General features: G+C 40.1%; 1 protein-coding gene across 1 annotated transcript in view; it reads right to left on the bottom strand.

Moving 5' to 3' along the window:
* Nucleotides 1–22,335, bottom strand: part of DAAM1 (dishevelled associated activator of morphogenesis 1) — a 176,084-nt gene that overhangs the window by 51,762 nt on the left and 101,987 nt on the right. Inside the window, exons 4-13 of the mRNA XM_082617433.1 lie at nt 15,487–15,558; nt 9,746–9,840; nt 7,440–7,773; nt 6,373–6,483; nt 6,148–6,251; nt 4,910–4,976; nt 4,568–4,685; nt 4,008–4,146; nt 3,661–3,719; nt 218–405 (exon numbers count right to left, since the gene is read on the bottom strand). Coding sequence (XP_082473559.1) covers nt 218–405; nt 3,661–3,719; nt 4,008–4,146; nt 4,568–4,685; nt 4,910–4,976; nt 6,148–6,251; nt 6,373–6,483; nt 7,440–7,773; nt 9,746–9,840; nt 15,487–15,558 — 1,287 coding nt within the window. The remainder of the gene's footprint in view (nt 1–217; nt 406–3,660; nt 3,720–4,007; nt 4,147–4,567; nt 4,686–4,909; nt 4,977–6,147; nt 6,252–6,372; nt 6,484–7,439; nt 7,774–9,745; nt 9,841–15,486; nt 15,559–22,335) is intronic.

Genomic DNA, 22,335 nt, shown 5'->3' with positions numbered 1-22,335 from the left:
ATCTGTATTGGAGAACAAACGCACACCTCCAACCACCTCTGCTAACGTGCACGGTAAGCAGGGGGAACAGGTCGCACAACCACTGTGATGGGTCAGGAGACGGTTCAGGCTCTATTGCCCCCAGCAGAGATGTCTCCTTAAGGATGGGGGCTCTGGGATAAGGAGGCCTTGGCAGCTGCCCAGCAATGGGAGACCCAGCCCGGGGCCGTGAGCTCACCCTGCTGAGCTCGTGGAGCTGGGCCGTGAGGTCTGCCACCTGCTGCTTCACTTGCTTGTGCTCAGTGGTCTCCTTTTCAAGTTTCTCTTTCATTTTATTCAAGGTCTGCATCATCTCTTCCTTCTCCTGGGTCTTGGCATCGCATTCTCGCTCCTTCTTTTCCAATTTCTGTTGTAATTCATTGTGCTCTACACATGAAAACAACTGGACATGAAAACGGTGAACTCTTCAAAGCTGAAGCATTTTCTCTAAACAGAAGATCGATTGAGGGTGATTGTGAGGCTCTTTATTAGGTAAATATCATTCCTCTTCTCCATCAAAGGGAGCAACTCATGGGCTCAATGGTGCTCGTGCTTGGAGGGGGCTTCAGATGAACAACTTTATCAACTACATTCTGTAAAAGGCTGAAGAGGCCCTCGAGTCACAGTTCCAAAGATGGAACACAGGCGTGAGCAACTATTTGTGGAGGTGAATGGTGCCTGCTTGGTATTTAATTTAGAATCCTGTCCTAGAAATGGCCCTTTAGTCTCACTAGGGAAAATGACTATTAACAGGGCCTCTTTTCACAGCTTAGAAATGAGAACTAGACAAGTCCAGTGTTCATTAGCTGGGTTTGCTGGCTCAGGTCCCACTAGCAGAGGGGCTGAAAGGGAGGATCCTGCCCTGGGAGGAAGTGCTGCTGCTGGACCCAGGGTTTGTCCCAGTGTGGAGTCATTGCTCCCACTGCCCTCAGAGGGCCCCTTGGACTTGAAGTGTTTTATGCGCTGGCAAACAATTATTAAAACTTGCGAAAGCAAATGTTATTATCTCAGCATTAAACACCTTAAGGGCAGTAGTACCTGCCGAGCATGAGGATCACGATAAAATGAGGAGAAAAATATTAGCTCTCAGCTGTAGTTGCACTCACTCCCCCAATCCTGCTATAACGGAACAAGGCATCCCATTTAGCATAATGCTTACTTATGTTGCCAACACGCCTGCTGACTCCAGCACTTACAGGAGTAATACTCTTTGGAAAAGAGGACTAACGAAGTTTAGCCTGCAGATTTTCATTTCAAATACTTGGCCCCAATCCCTAGTCTTTTTATACCAATAAACCCACTAGAGATAGAACCTACTGGGGCAGAGCTATACAGAGCTGGTCTCTATTTCTGAATTTGATAACATTTAAATTCTTGCTTTCTCTGTCTTTTACTTTCTCTCTTCTTAGTTCTCTAAAATCAGAGTTTGCAGAGAAGGGTTCAAGTCACTAAAATCCTTGGATTTTACCAGCCTTGGAGTTAAGATAACCGTCAACCCGCTTCTACCACTCTGTGGATGCTTCCCTGACTTCTTCAGCGACATCTAAAAACTACCCCACTGCATCCCACTTTCCTACTTCTATCTCCATTTCATTCCTCTTTGACAATGTAAGACCTGACTTCCTATTATTGGTCATTAGCCTTTGACAAATCTGGCCAAGCCTCAGAACCACCTGAGAGATTTTGACATTTCAGGACTCACAGACCACATTCCAGGGAGTCTGTTCTATAGATCAGGGGCAGGGCTTAGGAACCTGTGGTTTTCAAATGCTCCTTAGAGGATTCTGATAAAGTGCCCGGTATGGGAAGCTCCAGCCTAAAGGATTATCTCCACAAATGGTCTCCATTTGCTAAGCTTTTATTCAGTACTTACTGGGTATCCGGCACTACAGAGAATTCTCCCCAGATATTCTCCACCTTTCAGGTCCATAGTACTTCCTGTCTCCTCACAGCCTCCACCCTCTGAGAAATTCATCAACAGGTACCTTATTTAATAGAACTTTGCTACTTGACACTTACAGAGAAGAATTAATTTTACCGACAATATCTCCTTTTTTGCACTCTATGCATGACCTCACTTTAAACCATCCTATTCCTCCAGCTGATCTTGGCCATTTCCTCTTGTACCACCTCAACTGCCTAAATGCTACAAAACTTTCTACCATTTACTAGGCAGCTAATAAATGCCAGGTACTATGCTAAAGTCCTAATATTTGTCATTTACTCTTCACAACAACCCTGTGAGTTAGATGTGATCTTCACTTTGCAGAGGCAAAGACTGGAGGGGTAAAGGACATGACTTAGCCTACCCACACAGTCAGTCAGGGGCAGAACTGAGACCCAGACCCAGAGCCCAGCACCGTGCCTGCCCCATGCAGCCACTCAGAACATACCCACTGCATGAAGGACTGAAATGACTCCAAAGCTTATGTCCTAAGTACTCTCTTCAACTTGCACACCTGAGTCTCCATGCTCTAGGGTATATCCCTAAAGTACCACTCATTGACCATCTTCTCTGGTATAATTCTCTCTTTACCCTAACTTGTTGTCAGTGTCTCTATTCTTTCTATAGCAGTTTCTGGAATTAATTTATAAAAATGTATGTGCAACCTCACTTATTTGAGACCTATCTGAATTCATATAAGGAACCCACAATATAACAGAACTTCATATTTGGTATTTTCCGATATCAGTGGTGAGCCTGCTTTTCTGCTCAATGGACAAAACGTGATGACAGGAAAGGAAATGCTTCAGCATCTCTTGGACCATCTTTTCAACACACTGAATACTATGGTGAATGCTACTGTATGTCACTGGATATGACTGAGTCACTTGGACAGGGAAAAGGAAGTCAGTTAACCAGCATAGTGAAAGAGTAGTGGCCGGGAGTATGACTGTTTTCTCAAAGGGTCCAACTTTAATTTGCTAATATTTTGAAGGAGGGGAAGAGTTATACTTATTCTGTGAGTGGTTTGGCATGGTGACAGGCACAAATGACCCCCCCAAGTCATTTGATGCTGAGTGTTGATATCAAAGACATACTGAGATACTCACCAATGGCTGGTCTGTTAATGTTTCACAACATGTACATCTCCAAAGGTCAGTGATTTTCTGCATGATTTCTCTTTTTATAACTGGTGCCAAATTAAGGGCACGTGGAGAAATGGGCTGCTGAAACCAAGTTGCCTGTGCTTCTCTTTTAAAATTCTGGGTAATCCCTGGTGTCCCTGATTATAGTTCTTAAAATCTAGTGTGCTTTAAAGAGCAGTTACGGGGAAGGCTGGGATGAACGGTAGTTAAGAAAATTTGAATTAATGAATACTGAACAGCAAATGCTTCAAAAATGCTTCAAAAAATGAATGGTAGTTTAGAAAAATTGAATTAATGAACATTGAACAGCAAATGCTTCAAAAAATGATTATAATGAAAGGATAAAATATTTGGGAATCAACATGACAACTAAGATAGTCTGATTCAAGAAAAACCAGGCAAAATGCCCTGAAAACATGGGGGAGGGGAAAGGCTGTTTATACACCAAAGTCAATGAGAAGCATCAATGCAAATTTCTAAAATATACAGCAAGGAGAGTTGTCCAATAACCAGTAACATGACCTCTTCTCTTGTCAGGACCTCATCATTTACCTTTTCTCATTTTTTCTGCTTGTTCTTTCCATTGCTTAACTTCATTTTCATTAACCAACCTGTATAATAGTTAAAGGAGCATTCATTACAAAAAGCGTAAAAGGCCCACTGCTAAATGCATTCTCTCTAGGTAGAAAAATTGTTTAATGCAGAGAAAGTCCTCAGCATGCTTGAAACCCATTTAAAACACAGATGTTACATACATATATTACATGTATACATATAGGAACTCATATCTGACCTCTAGAACATTTCAGTTCTCCCAGCTGCTATTTTGAAGTAGGATAATACAAATGCCTTATATTGGTGCTATTATCTCAAGGGTAGCAAAATAAGAAGAAACTTACATCCGTACGACATTTTTAATATTAAAGTTTTCCAAGGGCGTGGAGTCAGGGTCCTGACCTTTGTCATTCTGAATAACTATTTGCTGTATAATTCTATCTAGGAGTAGCCAGTACTGAACGGTGTTGCCACTTCTCTTGTCTAAAAAAGAAAAGAACAGTGGAGATACTTCAACTGGTTTCAAAACTTGAATGAATATTTTTCAACAGTGGTCACCCACCAGAGCCACAAAACCAGACAGATGTTTACAACCCTTCCCAACGTTTCTGGAATTCTGACACACGATGATCACTTACGTGATTGAGAGGCACTTTCTGCCCCCTTCTAAATGTGTTGTAAGGCATATATTTATTTTTAAAATCAAAGCGAGTTATAATTCATTTCATTTTGAGAACTTCACAACACCCCTTAAGCTGTGCAGAGACACACTGGGCTGTCACAAAACTAAGGTTTGGAATCCCTGGTGTGCACCCAACCTAAGCCACACTGTTCAGAAGACAGAGCCCTTTGGATGATGTCCAAACATTCACAAACACACGCATTAAGTCACAAATACACTCACAAGGCATTTGGAGGCAGTGGTGCAGGATGGACATGAAGTGAGGGTAAGCTTCACTGTGGGTCAGCCTCTTCCTGGTCAGCTCAAACATCTGAGTAGCACTTTTTGTGTCTATGTGAACCTGTTTCATATGAAAAAGAAATCTAAGTCAAACATCCAAGTTCTTCCATTCCTGCAAGGTAAGGTAAGCAATTACAAGGCAAATAGAAGCTAATCCTGCCACTTAGATAGCAAAACAGAAATCTGACTTTGCTCTTAGGTTACATGTCATCTCTATGACACACATTACAACAGGGACATTCGCGAGCTGCTGAGTCAAATTAGAATAATTGTAAGCACACGTACCAGTTCAAATCTTTTGGCAAATTCTAGTTCATCTTCATTTCGGAGCATTTCAAAAAAATCTAAATGCCTGAAAGACAATTAAAGAAAAGCTATTAGAAGTTGAACATCCTACAAACACAGGCACGTAGGAATCAGGACATAAATACTATGGCCTTTCCTAAAATTTCAGAGATATCTCGAAAAGAAGTACAACAACAAAATTTGAATGCCTTCTCTTAACTATGTTCTAAGGAAAAAAGACATCATCTGACTGAAATGAGATCCCTACAAGAGACAAATCTGAAAGCCTAGGATGCGCAGTACATAGAAGACAATTCATGAACGTTTATCAAATCCAAACACAACCAAATCCAGATTCTACTCATGGAATCTCTTTATGGAAAAACAAGGCCATATAACTAACTTGACTGACCACTGAATTAAAGATTACAAAAGAAATGTTCATGCCTTTCACTTATTCATTCAAATACTTATTGAGCCCCTGTTATTGACTGGGGAATGATAAGTTCTGTGAAGACAAATCCAACTGCATAAAGGGGATAGAGAATGATGGGAGGTGAGGTGAGGTGAAGAGTATGAACACAGTGGCTGGAAAAGGTCTCTGCATGGGAAAAAAGGAAAAAGCGATTTGGACATCTGTGGGAAGATCGTTTAATGCTGAGGAAATAGCAGGTGCAAAGGCCCTGAGGCAAGTGTATTTTGACATGTTCATAGACTATCAAGGAGAAAAGCATGGTGGAGTGTGTGAATGAGGGAGAAGCGTGGTAGAAGGAAAGATCTGAAAGCTGGTAGGATATGTTAGAAATTGTAAAATGACTGCAGACAAGAGCAAATGAACAGGAAAGTAGAAATTAACATTCATAGAATGTCTATCAAAGGTGCCATGTGATTCCACATGTTTTATAGTCAGCTTTCATAACAGCCCTGCAGAATAGTGTTATTGTCATCATCACTATTTCTTTACGTATAAAAACAGCAAGGTTCAGAAAAACTGAGTAACTTGACCAGAACACATAGCAGGTAAGTGGCAGGACTAGGATATGGATTCAAGTCTAATGCCAAAACCTACACTAAGTTCTCTACACAAGTGCTGCTTCTTTCATCGAGAAAGTCTTACTATAAAAACATCATTACCTGGTCTAACATTTTGGTACAAGTTCCTTAGGTCACAAGTAGTTCATAGACTGGCACTATACACATGGAAAACACATGAACTATCTCATAATAGTGTGACTTACCTATCTAATGTTGAATTTTCATGTTCCCTTAATTTATCTATTACAGGTTGAATTCCCAACATCAGAAATTCATAGCGAAGATGAAGTCTAAAGTCCAAACTTTCCTGAAAGTAAAAGGGTGATGGAATACATTTTTAAGCTCTTTAGACTACACAGTTGGTAATCTTTTTAAAAAATTATTCTTTAATAATATATGTTTTAAATTGTGGTACAGAAGGCTCTTACCACTCCTGCGCCTTGGCTTAGCACTGCATTGATGAAGGACATGATGGCTGTCTTGAGACTCACTTCATCTCGATACCGCCCCGTGCTTTTATCCAAGTCATTAATTAATGTCTACAAAGGATACAGATGTAAAAACAAAGGACTGAATAGTTACTAACCTTATACTCATTTTATTAATTTTTTAATACTCTGAAGTTAATTTTTAAGAGCTTGTGTTTAGTCAGAATTACATTGATCCATAGAAAGCTACCTTTTTTTCCTTAAGATTAGTCCTAAAAACTCTACTTTCAAAATTCTTACATCATATATGTTTACATATACATGTATACAAAGTACAAAAGACTGTGCTTTGTTAACTCTGCTTACTTTTTATATTTGAGTATAAACAATGTGGTGACATAATCTCACTGTTTATATTGATCCTAAATCAAGACTGGCAACACATAAAATTTTCAGGGAACGCCCATTTAGTGGATCGAAAAGTGTTTTATATAATGTGTAGAAAGCAGGGCTACATTTTTAAGTTCAGTACAGTAGCCTCCCCTTATTCACTGGGGGTATGTTCCAACATCCCCAGTGGATGCCTGAAACCATGGATAGTACTGAACCCTATATATACTCCTATATAGGCTATGTTTTTCCTACATTAATGGCTGGGTGTTGTATACCGTGTGGGTATCTAGAGGAAGGGATGATTCACATCCTGGGAGGTAATGAGCAGGATGGCACAAGATTTCATCATGTTACTCAGAACAGCTGCACAATTTAAAGCTTATGAATTGTTTATTTCTGGAATTTTCCATTTAATATTTTTTAACCGCAGTTGACCTCGGGTGATTAGCACGGTGGAAAGCAAAACTGCAGTTAAGGGGGGGACTACTGTAAATCCACAACCCCAGATTGATCAACTACAGAAAGAACATTCTACTCTAAGAAGAAGGAAATGCTTGAAGTCCCATCGTGAATGCTCACCGCAGGGGAAAATCTCAAGTTAACATTCCCCCCTCGGGGCCAGGAAAGGCACTGGTCTGAAGGCAGGAACGAAGAAGTGGCAAGGAAGCACCCACCTGAAAGCGGGTTCTCTCGCTGGCGTACTTCTGGTAGTGCAGCATGGCCTGCAGAACCTTCTTGTGGCCCCCGGGAACCAGGCACACAGCGCCCAAGATTTCCAGCACAGCCACCTTCGTCTTGATGTTCTCTGTGCTCAGACTCTGAGCAATTACATTAATACTCTCAGAATGAGCCAGGACGTGAGCCCGACCTTGAGAGTTGTTCATTAGCGCCTTTATACATCCAATGAGAGAGGTATGTATTCGAGACTCCGAGGTCTCGTAGTCCATGGTCTTTAGAAAGTTGAGAATACATGACAGGCCGTCCAAGTCAATGAATCGGGTTACAAACCTGTCACGAGGAGAAGGTTAAAATGTATCAGACTTAAGACTTTTTGGAATATTTTAATAGCCCTTAACAGAAAAGTTTAGGGGGCTGGTGGGCAGGAGAAAGTAAGAAGATGTAGTTCTAAAGTACCCAAAGGCTTACATGAAGTCTTCTTAATTGGAGGCCTCTTCCTTGGCCCAGACCCAATGGTCAGGTCTAACCAGAAGTGTGAAAAAAATCTCCATTTGAGTTAAAAAGATCTTAACCGATATGAATAACCAGTTAACAGATCTTATAACCACAGAAAACCAGGAACAAGAAAACATTCAGAATATTCACCTTAGGTTAAAGTCATCTGCTGATCCTGTGTTATGATAGAATCCAGTCCCCATGCATGTTTAAGTGTTGACCACTGACCCAGGCACGCCCCATACCAATGAAAGTCAAAGACCATCCTTAAACTCCAGGATATCTACTTGCCAAACAAATGATAATCTATCTCCTTAGTTTTATAGCAAAAACCTTCTTTTGTATGGCATGCTATATGGAATCCCAATATATAAAACAAATAAAAGCAATACTTTATTACTGTACATTCATTTTTGGTATATTTATAGCACTTATTTACTGTAAAGTCAATCAATGAGAATAATTCACAATACACATCTGTAGATTGAGCCTCTGAAAAGTTCAAAAGTAACATAACCTGTTGATGTGACTACTCCAGAAATTTCCAAACTTATTTAGCCTTGGATAACCATTAACATCTGAGAATGCAGAACACACATACAGAGGGGAACACTGATCTTGTTAGGATAGACTAGAAAACTTCTGATATACAACTGTATATGATTTTTGAGGAATCAGTACATTTTTCCCTAGCATTTTATCATCAAATATAGGGAATTTTATTTCCCAGCTATTTCATCCAACCACATCACCCAGTCCTAGCCAAGCTTCATTCATAGCACTAGTGCTGATGAAATGCATCTGTAAGCACCCCCACATCCCACCAAACCTTAGAGGATTAATGGAAAATGAGGGTGTGGGAGGCACACAGTAGAAGCTGATTGCTCATCCATTCCTTTTACAACCGTTTTATTGAGATATAACTCACATGCCATAAAATTCATACTTTCAAATGTGTAATTCAGTGATTTTTAATATAGTCACAGAGTTGTGCAACCATGGTCACTATCTGATTTTAGAATACTTTAATTATCCCCAAAAGACCATTTTCCTCTCTCCCTAACCCCAGGCAACCACTTATCTTTCTGTCTCTATGGATTGGTCTTTTCTGGATATTTCATATAAATGGCATCATACAATACATGGTCCTTTGTGTCTGGCTTCTTTCGCTTTGCGTAAATATTTTCAAGGCTTATCCATGTTGTAGCATGTATCAGTACTCCATTCCTTTTTAGGGTTAAAAATATTCTGTTTTATGGATATGTCACATTTTATTTATCAATTCATCAGTTGATAGAATTTAGGTGTTTCCAATTTCTGGCTATTATAAATAATGCTAATATTCGCACACAAGGTTTTAGGGACATGTTTTCGCTTCCCTTGGGCTATATATCGAGAAGTAGAATTGTTGGGTCATATGGCAACACTATGTTTAATATTCTGCGGAAATGTCCAACTGTTTTCCAAAATGGTTGCACCATTTTACATTCCCCCCAGCAATGAATGAGGGTTACAATCTCTCCACATGTGCACCAACACTTATTAGTTTCTGCCTTTTGGTATTTTAGCCACCTTCACGGATGTCTGCATATCTTTTAACCGAAGAAAAACAATTTATTGAATGTTCAGTGATTAAAGTATTTCATCCACTGTTCAATTACATGTTTTTCATTTAAGACTTCCTCAAGAGTTTGGCTATTGCAGAAAAATAAAGAAGAAAGGAAGGGAAAAAACAAGGGAAGAAGAAAGTAGAAAAGACGAAAAAGAAAAGAGACACGTAGTACACGCTACCCAGTCTAAAAATTACCTCATTGGTTTCGTCCGTAGTGCTGTCTTCAAACTCTCTATAGTTTTACTTCTCTCCTCTTCCTCTTCCTTCTCTAAAGCCAGCAGAGATTTTCTCTATGCAAAGAAAACTAAAGTTACTTCTTCAACTTTTGTTTTAATGATAGTACAAGGAAGACAAGCCCACAGATGACATGCTCTCACTTTTAATACACATAATCAATAATAATATGACCAAGATTTAGTACAAGCCAAAAGGTAGACCAAAAGCACCAAGAATTCTGCAAATTCATTCTCTGTACTACAAGTTAGTTCTTTTGAATTTAAATAAAGTTTTAAGAAAATGGTGAGAAACCTTAGTAGAGATTAAGTTGTCCAAACACTTGTGTAACTATTCTATAACTACACTCTGATGAAGATATTACTATTTATATTTGATAGAAAGAAGATGAGACCTATAGTTACATACAACAATCTGACCATTAAAGTTAACATGATCACACTATCAAAGAGAGGCAGGCAGCAATCTTCCCATGCCATCCCTTCCGTTCCTCAGTCAAAAAGGGTAATCTTTAAAAAAAAAAAAAGTGTACTTTTTTACATTTTTTGTTACATCCAATTATTTTTTAAGAGGAACGATTAAATTGGACCTGATACAAAGATAGACAATTCCTTTGAAGTAAATGCTTAAGTTTTAGAAACGATTCAATGTCATTTGGAAATCAGGATATGGAATGTATGGGTATGTGTGTGTATGAGTGTGTGTGTGTGTGTGTGTGTGTGTGTACGTGCCCATGTGTGCTTTCCCTACCCAGGGATCTACTAGAGCAGTGCTTCTCAAACTTTAATGTGGACACGAATCGCCTGGGGATCTTGTTAAAATTCAGGTCCTGATTTGGCATGTCTGCGGTGAAGCTTAAGACGCTGCGCTTCTGACGGGTTTCCACATGACGCTGATGCTGCAGTCTGTGGATCTCACTTCCAAGAGCAAGGCCCTAAGGAAGCAGATCTCAGTTGATATCATAAAGTTATGAATGCTAGTAAGGTTCATAGACTTGTTAAAAAGTCTTTTGCATTCCTTTTATGCCATGATCACCTAAATGTACTAAAAGTGTCACCAAGTCTTATGGCCCCAGGTGCTTCTACCCACGGAACCACAGGTCCCTTGCCTTCCTCCTACTCTTAACATGTGCTTGTCCAGTCTCAGTCTTTTTACTTGTTACCCATTCTGATAAAATGCATGGTTGGGAAACAGATTGGGGTACAGAAAAAAAACATCTGGCTCTTATCCACGTGTCTCAATGGTCCAGTCTCTCCCTTTCTTTCAGGTCCGCACATCATCAAGGGGTGACTTTACTTAATTTTTTTCAAGTTAACAGTACAAGCATTAAGTAACTAAATGCTAACTAAAACCTAAATTTGACTTCACACTTAGGATGGTGAAGCCCAAAGCAAACATATATCAGTATCATTTATGGCAAGTGAAATAAAAATCAGTAAAGTCTTGTTTTGTAAACTTGAATTGTTTCTGCTAAAGCTGCCCTCTTGCTGGTGATGCACCCGGACAGCTGTCACCAGAGGATGGTAGGGGAAGAGGCTGCATGCAGAAATAGCCAATGAATTTCTTCACAGCTCCGTGAGACCCATATCCTGGAAAATTTAGCACAAATCCAGCCAAGTACATTTAATCTCCTGTGGCACAGCTGAACTTGTTCAGACTCTTAAGCAATCACTTTGAATCTGCAGCCCAGAATCAAGACTTTTATGAACATCACTTCTTGTTCCTAAGCGTAGTCACCCAAACCTCTCAAATTAAAACTACACACGTTTCTTATTGTGGTTCATTAATACTAAATAAAGATGCACATATTTATCCTTTTATCAATCTTGGAGAGGGTGTAACCTCCAAATAAAGGCAGACTACATTAAGATTCTCCCTAGCAGAGTTAGGAGATTTATGAAAAGTCAAGAAATTTAAATTGGAATTTCCTTCCCCAATATAAGGACTATTACTTTCCTCTCAAAACAGAAGACAGTATACTCTTTTCTGTGTGTAGTACAATGAGAATTGAATCTAAGATCGTTTATTGTATTGAGAAAGTCGAGGTTATGGAGATGAACCTGACATTCTAATGTGACTTTTCGAAATAAAATAATTTAAGTGGAGTCTCAAATTTTCAAGCTTCACATTTATGGAGAAGTCTAAATTGGTAGCTTTTTGACAGAAAAGAGGATCTGCCTACATTTCTGAAGATGGCTGCTAGGCCAAACATCCAGTATGCACCTTGCCATACACTGGACTGGCTTGTGGCGGCCTCCTTGGGTGATCTATGCACTTACTAAATCCCTGTTCACATGAGGAGTGGGCAAAGGACGAAGTGCATCCTGGCAGAGGATCTTCCAGTCAAAGCTGCTAAGGTTTACACTGGAACATGCAGGGCCGAGAGAGATGCGCAAACCAGGCACAGAAATCATTCCTCGTATGGAGTCTGGAACTAAGCTCCTGTTTGAACTATCTCATTGGTGTGAAATCAATAAGCCAACCCGCTAAGCACACTGAACTTCACCTCACATCCTTGCTCCCTGAGACTGCACGCAGAAGCCACACACCAAGAAAGCCCAGGTCCCTCTGGAACACGCACTCTTTTATTATATTGTTTTTCACTCTTTAAAAGCCAGCAGATCACTCAGGGGTCCTTTAAAGAACAAAGCATTCTTGTTACGAAGCTTCCGTAAAGTAACTGAACTTGTTCCACAAAGGGCTTCACAGACCAGTAAGCGCTGAGGTTCTCAACCTGGACTGCTTATCAGACTCTCCAGATGCCTGTCCCACCTCAGAAAGGCTGGGAGTGGAGGCGGGGGTGGGATTACCAGGCCTCTTTCATGTGCCAAAAAACTGAGTTAAAAAACTGAGGTAGTGAGAGGCAAACTGGAAAGGAGTCTTTGAGCATAGACTGACAGGTTTAAATTCCAGCTCTACCACTTCCAAATGAGATGACCTTGGGCAAGGTAACCTTTCTCTGAGTCTCAGACTCCTTATCTATAAATAGCACTTAGAGCATAGGGTGCTTGTAAGGATTTAAAACAGCATGTAAAGTGCCTGTTACATGAGGCACACTCAACAGCAGTAGCCGCTACTGATGCTGAAGACAGTGGATGATGACAATGTGGATAAACCCCCCTTCGACAATTCCCAAAGCAGACAGCCAGAGAGCTTAGCTGCCAGGCCAGGAAAGGATCTGGAGGAATCATGTGCCTTTCCAGTCCCCAGGGATAATGTCTTAGGATTTCTGCTGTGTGCTGTCAGGAATCCTCCAGAGAGATTGGCTAGAACTATGGGAGGATGTGGTGGCCACAGATAGGGTGAAAAAACCAGAAAACTCAGCATGGCGTTTCTGGCCTCATCAGGCCTCCTTGCTCCTTTACAGATGCAGGAGTGGTGAAGCCTCATTATTTCATCACCTGTTGTAATGCCTTCTACCCTTAACCCTGGAAAGATGCTGGCTCTGTCCTTCAAGAAGCATTAGAAAGCTTTGTGAGGTGTTTAACCCATAAAGAAGAGCAAAGTGACAATTTAAGAGCCTGGAAATGATACTCTTAGAGAGGGCTTTCGATTAGGAAGCAAATATAATTAAAATGTAGATGACTCATGAATGTAGCAAAAGGTTGTCCAAGGAGCTAGATGAAGGAGAAGGGAGGCTCTTGAAGAAGTGCCACATACCAGCACATCATGCACCCTCTAGTGCAGGAAATGAGTCAGGCTGACTCCGGAAAAGGCATGGAGTAAGTCACTAAAGGACACATTAACCTAACTGTCCCAAAATTTGAAGAAAGGAAAAATCCATATTATTTAGTACTTCTCCATTGATAGAAGTGAATTCATTAACAAAGGAGCAACTTCCCTTGTTAGACATCAAATAAGGCTGACTTAATTAGAAAGAGAGACAGCCTGCCTGACAGCTTGTTTTTACCCTAACAGCCAAGAACAAGAATTCAGAAAATAGGGACTTCCCCAGCGGCGCAGTGGTTAAGAAGCCGCCTGCCAGTGCCGGGGACATGGGTTTGATCCCTGGTCTGGGAAGATCCCACGTGCCGCGGAGTAACTAAGCCTGTGTGCCACCACTATTGAGCCTGTGCTCTAGAGCCCGCGAGCCACTACTGAAGCCCGAGCTCCACAACTGCTGAAGCCCGCACGCCTAGAGCCCGTGCTCTGCAACAAGAGAAGCCACCGCAATGAGAAGCCCATGCACCACAGCGAAGAGTAGCCCCCACTCACCACAACTAGAGGAAGCCGGCATGCAGCAATGAAGACCCAACACAGACAAAAATAAATTTAAAAAAAAAATTCAGAAAATAACCTTTATGTGCAGGAATTGTAAATGACTCTATATTATAATTGCTTCGGCAGATGTAGAAAAATCCCTGATGGTTATCACAAGCCTCATGTTCTGATAACATATTCATAGAAATGCTGAGATCACCCTTTTCTCATCTTTGCTGTTGTGTAGAATGCCTGGTATAAGGATTTGGTGGTTATTTTCTGTTCTTTTCTGCTGTGCTTTTAGAGAAACCCTTGGGGCAAAAGCTTATGCAGTTTCTTCTATAATTTATACAGCCCTCTTTACCATGGTGCTTATTATTCATCATGTGACAGCAGAAGAAGCATCTTCAAAGAAAAAGCTAGAAAAGAGGAAGTTACTAAAAGTCAAGGCCTCTGAAAATTTAGCAAAAGTGTGAATGATTCACATATAGTAGTCAGTTTTTAACTGTTGCAGCAGCAGCAAAATATTAGACAATCTAGAATGTTTGTTCTAAGTGATAAGAAATGAATTCTCCACAAGGGCTCTGTGGATGGCAGGAAAAGGAGAGGTAGAGAAAGTATTATGGAAGCTATCATCTGCTTGAATATAATAAACTCAAAGTTGAGCCTAACAGACTAACTCTTAAAATCGTGTGTCCATGGAGGCAAAGACTGCTCTCCTGTGAGCAGCCTCCAATTTTTATCAATGTGAACAAGATTTAGGCTATTAAGGCTCAAATGTTGATGACATGTTTTCTGCTGTATTTTTGCTGGATCAGCAGATGCCCCTCAAGCAGCTCAAAACTCTGACATCACAGAGACATCCATGTGATCAGAATGCATTATTTTAGACATTGAGAATGCATTTTCATCAATTACTAAACGAAAAATCCACATACTGAAGATTTCCCAAGGATATCTCAGCATTATCATTATTACGCCTTTCCATTAAACCACGTATTCCATGAAATTTTTTCTTATTTGTACGAGTAAGAGTACCTTCGTACCCTGTAAGATCAAGAACCCAGGAACTAAGTCCTCCGTTTAAAAAAAAAAAAAAGAAGGATGAGAACAGTGAAGGAATAGTTTCATTGTACTATTCTTACATGGTATTAACTTTTAGAATGGTGCTGCCCTATCAAAGTTCCAAATGATCGGTAGGAACAATTGCAAGTTAAAGTTGAACAGAGGCCAGATTTATGATTATACTTCCTCTAATAACATTAAACTCACTTATATTTTAGTATGTGCTGATTTTATTTAAAACATACTGGAAAAAAATCATTTTGTCAAATACCACTCCTGCCTCCCCTTTCTCCCCAACACTGAGCGTTTGGAATGGAGTTTGGAAAGATAATGACATTTGGCAGTTCTTACTCAAGTGAATACTTATTGTGCAACTGTGTGCTTTGTACTAAACTTACATTTTAAACTGTGAGTTGAAGAACAGAAAGGATACCTACAGCAGCCATGGAATTGAGCTGATCAATGTAGAATTCAGGCCAACTTGTTGCTCCCTTGTTTTCTTCCTGGTCCTAAAGAGAAAGAAAAAAAAAAAAGTGATATACCACCAGATGTATATACACAACAGCCACAAGCACATCTGACTTCCAGAGCCTCTAGACGATGGCCCACACAAACCATTAGAAGACACTGAGATACAAGATATTTGTCTTTTAATGTTAGCTTTAAATCATCAGACTGTCCCCTTGATCAGGGTGGTCTTCCTGATCCAATTTCCACAGAGAGTGCTGAAGTCAGAATTAGGTGTGACAAAGGGGACATTTTCTGAACCAGCGTTCAAGGGGAGTTGACATGGGAACTTAGCCACACATGGTATGATGCTGTTTTCCTTCAGGGGCGCAATAACATTGGGAAGCGCTCTGTGTTTGTTGCAAGGACAAAGGATCTCTAGGTCCTGTGTCGCACTGAGGACGGTATTGCTACACTACACGTCTGGATGAAGTCCACAAAAGAGGGAAAGCTGCCTTTAACCATGACCACAGGGGGATTCCCTGGCAGCGCAGTGGTTAAGAATCCGCCTGCCAATGCAGGGGACATGGGTTTGGGCCCTGGTCCGGGAAGATCCCACATGCCGCAGAGCAACTAAGCCCGTGTGCCATAACTACTGAGCCAGCGTGCTATAACTACTGAAGCCTGCACACCTAGAGCCCGTGCTCCACAACAAGAGAAGCCACCGCAATGAGAAGCCTGCGCACTGCAACGAAGAGTTGCCCCCGCTCGCCACAACTAGAGAAAGCCCGTGAACAGCAACGAAGACCTAATGCAGCCAAAAATAAATAAATAAAATAAATAAATTTAAAAATGACCACTGGACTTGGCCAATTGTTAACCGGACTTTTTCCCATTAGTTTGTTCAGACTCCAGCAGACAGTAAAAATTTTGAAGAAAGGTCTCATTTGATGTGACCAAAAGTAGATGATACTGCTTCAGATGAGGAGGTAAAATAAAGCCCGACATTGGATGGAAGGTAACAGCATGAACATACATGAGTCCCAAGTCCAGCCCTCATGCCATGACAGCTTGTGAGTTTGAGAAAATGTAATATATCTGAACTGAAGAGAACTGAAACCCAAGGAATTCAGGAACCCATTCCTAAACCGCTCCAGTCAGTCCTGCATCTTACAAACCAGGGTGACTTAAAGCCAGCACCAGAGCCCCCAGGGCTTCTGTGGATGGGTACTCTGTGTCAGCCTGAGCTCACATCTCCCCCCAGAATCAGGTGGCTGTGGCCTCTGCTCCACTGGAGCATTGAGTCCACTTGAAGATGGCATTGTGGTGGGAGATTTCCATGCATGTTTGCAAACCTGTGTGGCTCCAAGTCATTTGTGTGACCAAACAAACTTGAAGGGGAAAATTTCAGCTCTTCTCTAGCTTCACATTCAGACAACACCTTAGTATAATCGGCATCTCCTGTCCCCTCGGAGAAGAGCTGGGCCAGGTACACGGAGCTGCTACCGGACAATGAAGTAGTTACTACCTATTTACTGTGTCAGGATCCCCATCCTTGGGATACCGGCTCCAAGGTAGGGCTATTAATTTCAGTCCTACACTTTACTTAAAAGAAAAGAAACAAACTTTCTCTAAACAAATCTTTCTAGGCAGGTCTACTCTGGTGAGATAAAAGAAACAATTTCAAAACTATTCTTTAAGTAGTCAGGAAAAGGGGGCAAAGTAACTGTTGCTTACAGTGCCTTGAAAGCTGGCAGTAACTGATATCTGAACTCAGGGAGTTGCATGAATTTCATCTGGAGACTGAACATCCCAGATGATGGGGACAAAGGCTATAGCAGCCGCTTTGAAGTTGGACTGGATTACACTTCCATGGCTTTAAAAAGCTTAGGAAATCTGATGAGTTTTTAGAACAGCCCCTGATTATTACTTAACATGTTAATAAAATAGCTACAATGGTAGTGTAAATGCTGAACACTTCTCTCCTATTAAAATGGAGTATTAAAGTTTGCAAAACCTCATTGTTACCAATGTTTTCAGCAAGCCAAAACCCAGTGATATTCAATGGTATTTGAACCTATAAAATGAAATAGAAGGTGCCAGATCTTTCTAGTCCCTCAATCTAGGGCAAATTTCCAAAATTACGACAAAATCACATCCCATGTCTGGGGTCCCATGAGAGCCTGCTGTAAGCTATTAGGTCCTGGTTACTGGAAAGCGATCATTTTAGCAGCTTAAGATTAGTATACAGAGAGAAATCTCTACACTCTGAAAATGCTTTTAAAATAATGTAAACAGATTAAGAGTAGATCTAGATACTGCAGTCAAAATAAGGGGAAGAAAGCTTCATTTTTATTTTACATGCCCCCAGTGCTGAGAAAAATCAAATGAGCTAACATACGTGAAAGCGTCTCGTAAAAATACTAAGTGTTATCACTACATCCCTGAGGCGGGGAGGTGATCCTCAGAGTGCTTCATTTTAGCAGTGCATTTCCCTGGTCCTTCTATACAGATGTGTGCTACAGTAGCCAAGAGAAGCTCATCCCTGTGAACCAAATCTCCCCCTCCTTTGTGTGGCTTCTGGAGTCTGCAGTGATACACAGACACAGGCCAGAAGGATCTGAACGCAATTGTTCTCCGAGGTCCCTGAGAGAGCACTGGACACAGAGACTTGCCAAGGGGGAGACTTTCTGCTAACAAGTCCATGAAAGAGATCGCTGATGGAAGGGTAACGTGTACGATATTCCTGGGAGGGTGGGTCCTCTGTATTACTAACCTCAAGTACGTATTATTCTTTGAGTCATCTGTCTTGGTTCTATTTACTTGTTCTAGAGAAACAAGTGCAAAAACACGCGAGCTTGTATAAACTGTACTACTGCCGTTGTAATAGAAGCAACTGTAATATCCAGCACATACAGAGCTTACCATGCATCAACCGTGCTGTTCTAATCACTGCGCTCTTCATTTAATCTACACTGTGAGGTAGGTGCTGTCATTATACTCATTCTACCGAAGAGGAAACAGAGGTAAAGGGAGGACAGATGTGTTGCTAAAGGCCATCCTGCTGGAAATTCAGAGGCAGTGGGAAAGAATCATGGCAACTTCTTTCCTAAGGTTAGACCTCAGGTTAACCACAAGCAATACGCATTGAGTGCAAAGCTGGCTTTTCACTCTTCACCACTTCACTACAAGAGACTCAAACATGGTTAGCGGCCAAAAATGAGTTCACCTCTCCCTAAACCCTTAGTGCTTCTTTTGCTACATTCAACATTTCTGAATATTATTCTAAGGCCTGATGTCTTACCCGGGCTACCTCTGAACCCTCTCTCTAGACTTTCTGTGGGAACTCTACTGCCCCTCTATCAACACCTCATCTATCTTTGTAATGTGTGCATGCAGACAGCACTTAAAAAGCTTTTCCCTAACCTGTTCTCCCGTTCTGCTATACACCTCATGTTATCGGCTGTCTTCATGGGGATTTCTCAAGAGCCCCTGAAGATGAGCCCAGAGCACTGACCAGCTGTGGACACTGAAATTGTAAACAAAACCCTCCCTAAACCATACACATCTAACTCTACTTTTGGCTACCTATTTCAGTGATTCCATTAGAACTTTCCTCTGATAAGCAAGAATATTGCCTTCATTGTGTTCTTTTAAAAAGTTGCTTTTCCCCTCTCTTTTAAAACAGATGGTAGGTAACCCTTAAAGACCCCTAGAGAAGGTTGTCCTATGGGAATGCAAGTTCTAGCAATCACATTAAATGCTCTTTTCGTTCTACCTACAGAATGGATAATTCATATTAATATCTAGTTTTGTTTCTTCTTGAAATGTAAGAAGCATTTAAGATATATGCTTATCTTTAGAGGATCTGTTAGATTAATTAGAATTGAATTGACAAACATTTTATGTTATTAAATTCTCCACTGATAACTGGTTTTTGAGACTATGTGCAAACATGACTTATATTCAGAGAGATGGTATGATGGAAAAATGACCAGATAGGCCATGCAAAGATGAGGTTCCAGAACTTACTTGTTGGTTTATTCAATCAGCATCTCTTGCTAAGCTTGAATATCTTTGGGCCTTGTTTTTCTTCTGTTCAAAATAAGAGGTGAGACTAGACCATTTCTAAAGTCCCTACAAGCTCTACAAGTCTACATGCCTCTAATAGTGAGATGCCATGGAAAACACAGTTTGTTACTATATTTAGTTTGAGGGCCCAATTCCTAAAATCAGTAATTAAAAAAAATTATGTTGTTCAGTGACTAAGTTACAAAACCCTTAACTTTCAACAGCTAATTCCTTTACAAGGTAATTAGAGGGGGAAGAAACTCCTCAACGTTAATTATTTTATTATTTATCTAATCCAACTCATCCTATTTTCTTAGTAGCTTGATAGTCATCAATAAGAGAGTATTCACGGACAAAATTTCCTGCTGGATGGGCACTTTGACACTGCCTTTGCTTTCAGCCTGCACTGACTACAGCTTTAACCTCTTTTCTTGGTTTTCCACTTTGCTCCTACAATCTCAAACTCTGAAAAAACAACAAAACAAAACAACAAAACAAAAAAACTCTTTGCTAGTAAAGGGAACTTGTACAGTACAAGGGACCTTCAAGAACGTTGATCTTTTTTTGTTTTTGTTTTTTTAAATCAGGCTCTAATCAACCAACTCATTTAGAAGGTAAAGAAATACAGTCTATTTCTAACCTCACTTCATTTCCGACTGACACGTTATTCACTCCATATCTCTGGTCAGTGGCTACCAAAAAAAAAATCCAAGAGATCCTCCCCCATTCTCTTTAAATGTTTGACAGTACATTTGTTTTTCTCAGCATCAGTTTGCCCATAAGAATAAATTTTGCATTATTCATTTGTCTGCACTCTTTCTGAAGTAAGCATTCACAGCTATATCCCAGACTTCTGTCTCTCGCTTCACTATCCTCTCTCTTTCAATCCAAGCTGACTGTATTCCACTTCTTCTACCACCATCAACAGACAGGCACCTTAAGTGACTTCTAGGCAGGCAAGGTAAGTAACCTCTGCATGTGACTCAGTTTTAGTTTCCTTTTCTGTAAAAGGGGTGCCTACCTCATAGGGTCATTGTGAGGATTTAATAAGTTAATACAAGTAAATAAAGATCTGGGAACAGTACACACAGAAGTGCTCAATAAATGTTAGCTAGGATGATAATGATACTCTTTAAGGATCTCCAGCTATGGCTATTCTAAGTCCTTGTTACTAGGACTGAAAAAATTGGAGCAGTTTGGAGGTAAATTTTGTCAGTAATTGTTCACATTTAAAACACACACAGCCTTTGTCAGTCTACTTTCAGGAATTTAGCCCATGATTACACTTGCACAGTTACATATTACAAAGATTTGTTTCACTGTAGTGCTGTTTGAATTAGCATATAATAAAGTTAACAAGTATATGGAAAGGGGAATGGTTGAATAAACTACTTTGTAGCAGTAGCAAAGAATGAAGTAGAGTTGTGTAATGATGTTAAAAATGACCCAGTATATCATGAAGGGAAAAAAATGCTTTAAAATATTATTTTCCATCTATAGAAAAAATATGTACACTACAGACAAACATTTCTGGAATCAGATATAATAAAATTTAACAATGGCTAACCCCTGGGTAGCAGTAGGAAAAGTCTTTTACTTATAAACTTCTGTATGATTCAAACTGTCATTTTACTAAGAACAGGCACTATTTTCACAATTAAAATAGAAGTAAGTTTGAAAGCATTACGTGTTCTGTTAGGACAAGGGCTCTGCTTTTTCTAATGTTCTGTGTGACATGAACAACATCAGGTCGAGACTCTGCAACATTTGCGGTGTTTCTGTTCTCTATCCCTGGGGCACCCCTCTGCTCCCTACAGCAAATTATTTTTAAAACATTTCTCTAATTATCTCCTCTTATTGGATTTTCTATTTCTAAAGCAGACTATTAACCCTAACATCAGCTTTTTATGCAGACAAAGAAATTGAATGATCTGGGCTAAGATGTATGTACCCAAAGCAGGCTAACACTTTCTAAAATTTCCACACTTACATATTTGTGTTGCAAACAATTTCTTGGTAGCAGCTGAAGTCTTTCAGTGACATAAGTGGGTCTCAAAGTGCAGTTTAAACATGAAGTCTTAATGTAAATACTTCTTTTGAAATTACCACAGGGAAAATTTCCAATAGGATCAAGTAATAATATGTAAGACCTGGTACAGTTTTTCTTTAGTTTAAGATGCTCTTAGAAGGCCCAAAATAGGCTGTGCAAAGGTCAATCAGTTGTAAAGGACACGTTCTGTGGCTGTTCACTAGACCACAAATCACAGGCAGAAGCAACATGCACTTGGCCAACAAAGGCCATAAGTATCCATTCAGTTACAAACCCATGAGGTTCTTAGATAATACTTGTTAGGAAATAAAGACACACTATTTAACCATCTAGATCAGCTAAAAATCTTCTATAGCGACATATAATAGTACCATTAACTCAAAAACAGTAGAGACAAACTAAGGTTTAACTAAATGAATTTCAACAGCAGAAAGGTACTATTTCAGTATGATACAAAGTAAACTTTATTCTGATAATGTTCATTACAGGACAAAGGCAACTAAACACTAATAAAAACCTGTTCCCTTTTTAAAGAAGATTCTCTTAGAAAACATGTTAACTATGATCATATAGGCTCAAGAAATGCTACACCTTGTTAATGATCAAAATAGTCACCTGTTGCATTAAACTGTCATTCACATTCTGGATTTCATGGGTTCAGCCCCATATACTAATGAACACAATAGATGTTAAATAAATTCACTCTATACCTAGAATT

This window comes from Mesoplodon mirus (genome assembly GCF_964341445.2).
Source record: "Mesoplodon mirus genome assembly, chromosome: 4".
Lineage (NCBI taxonomy): Eukaryota > Metazoa > Chordata > Mammalia > Artiodactyla > Ziphiidae > Mesoplodon > Mesoplodon mirus.
Note: the sequence above shows the minus strand (reverse complement) of the source record. Positions and strands in the feature narration are given on the sequence as shown.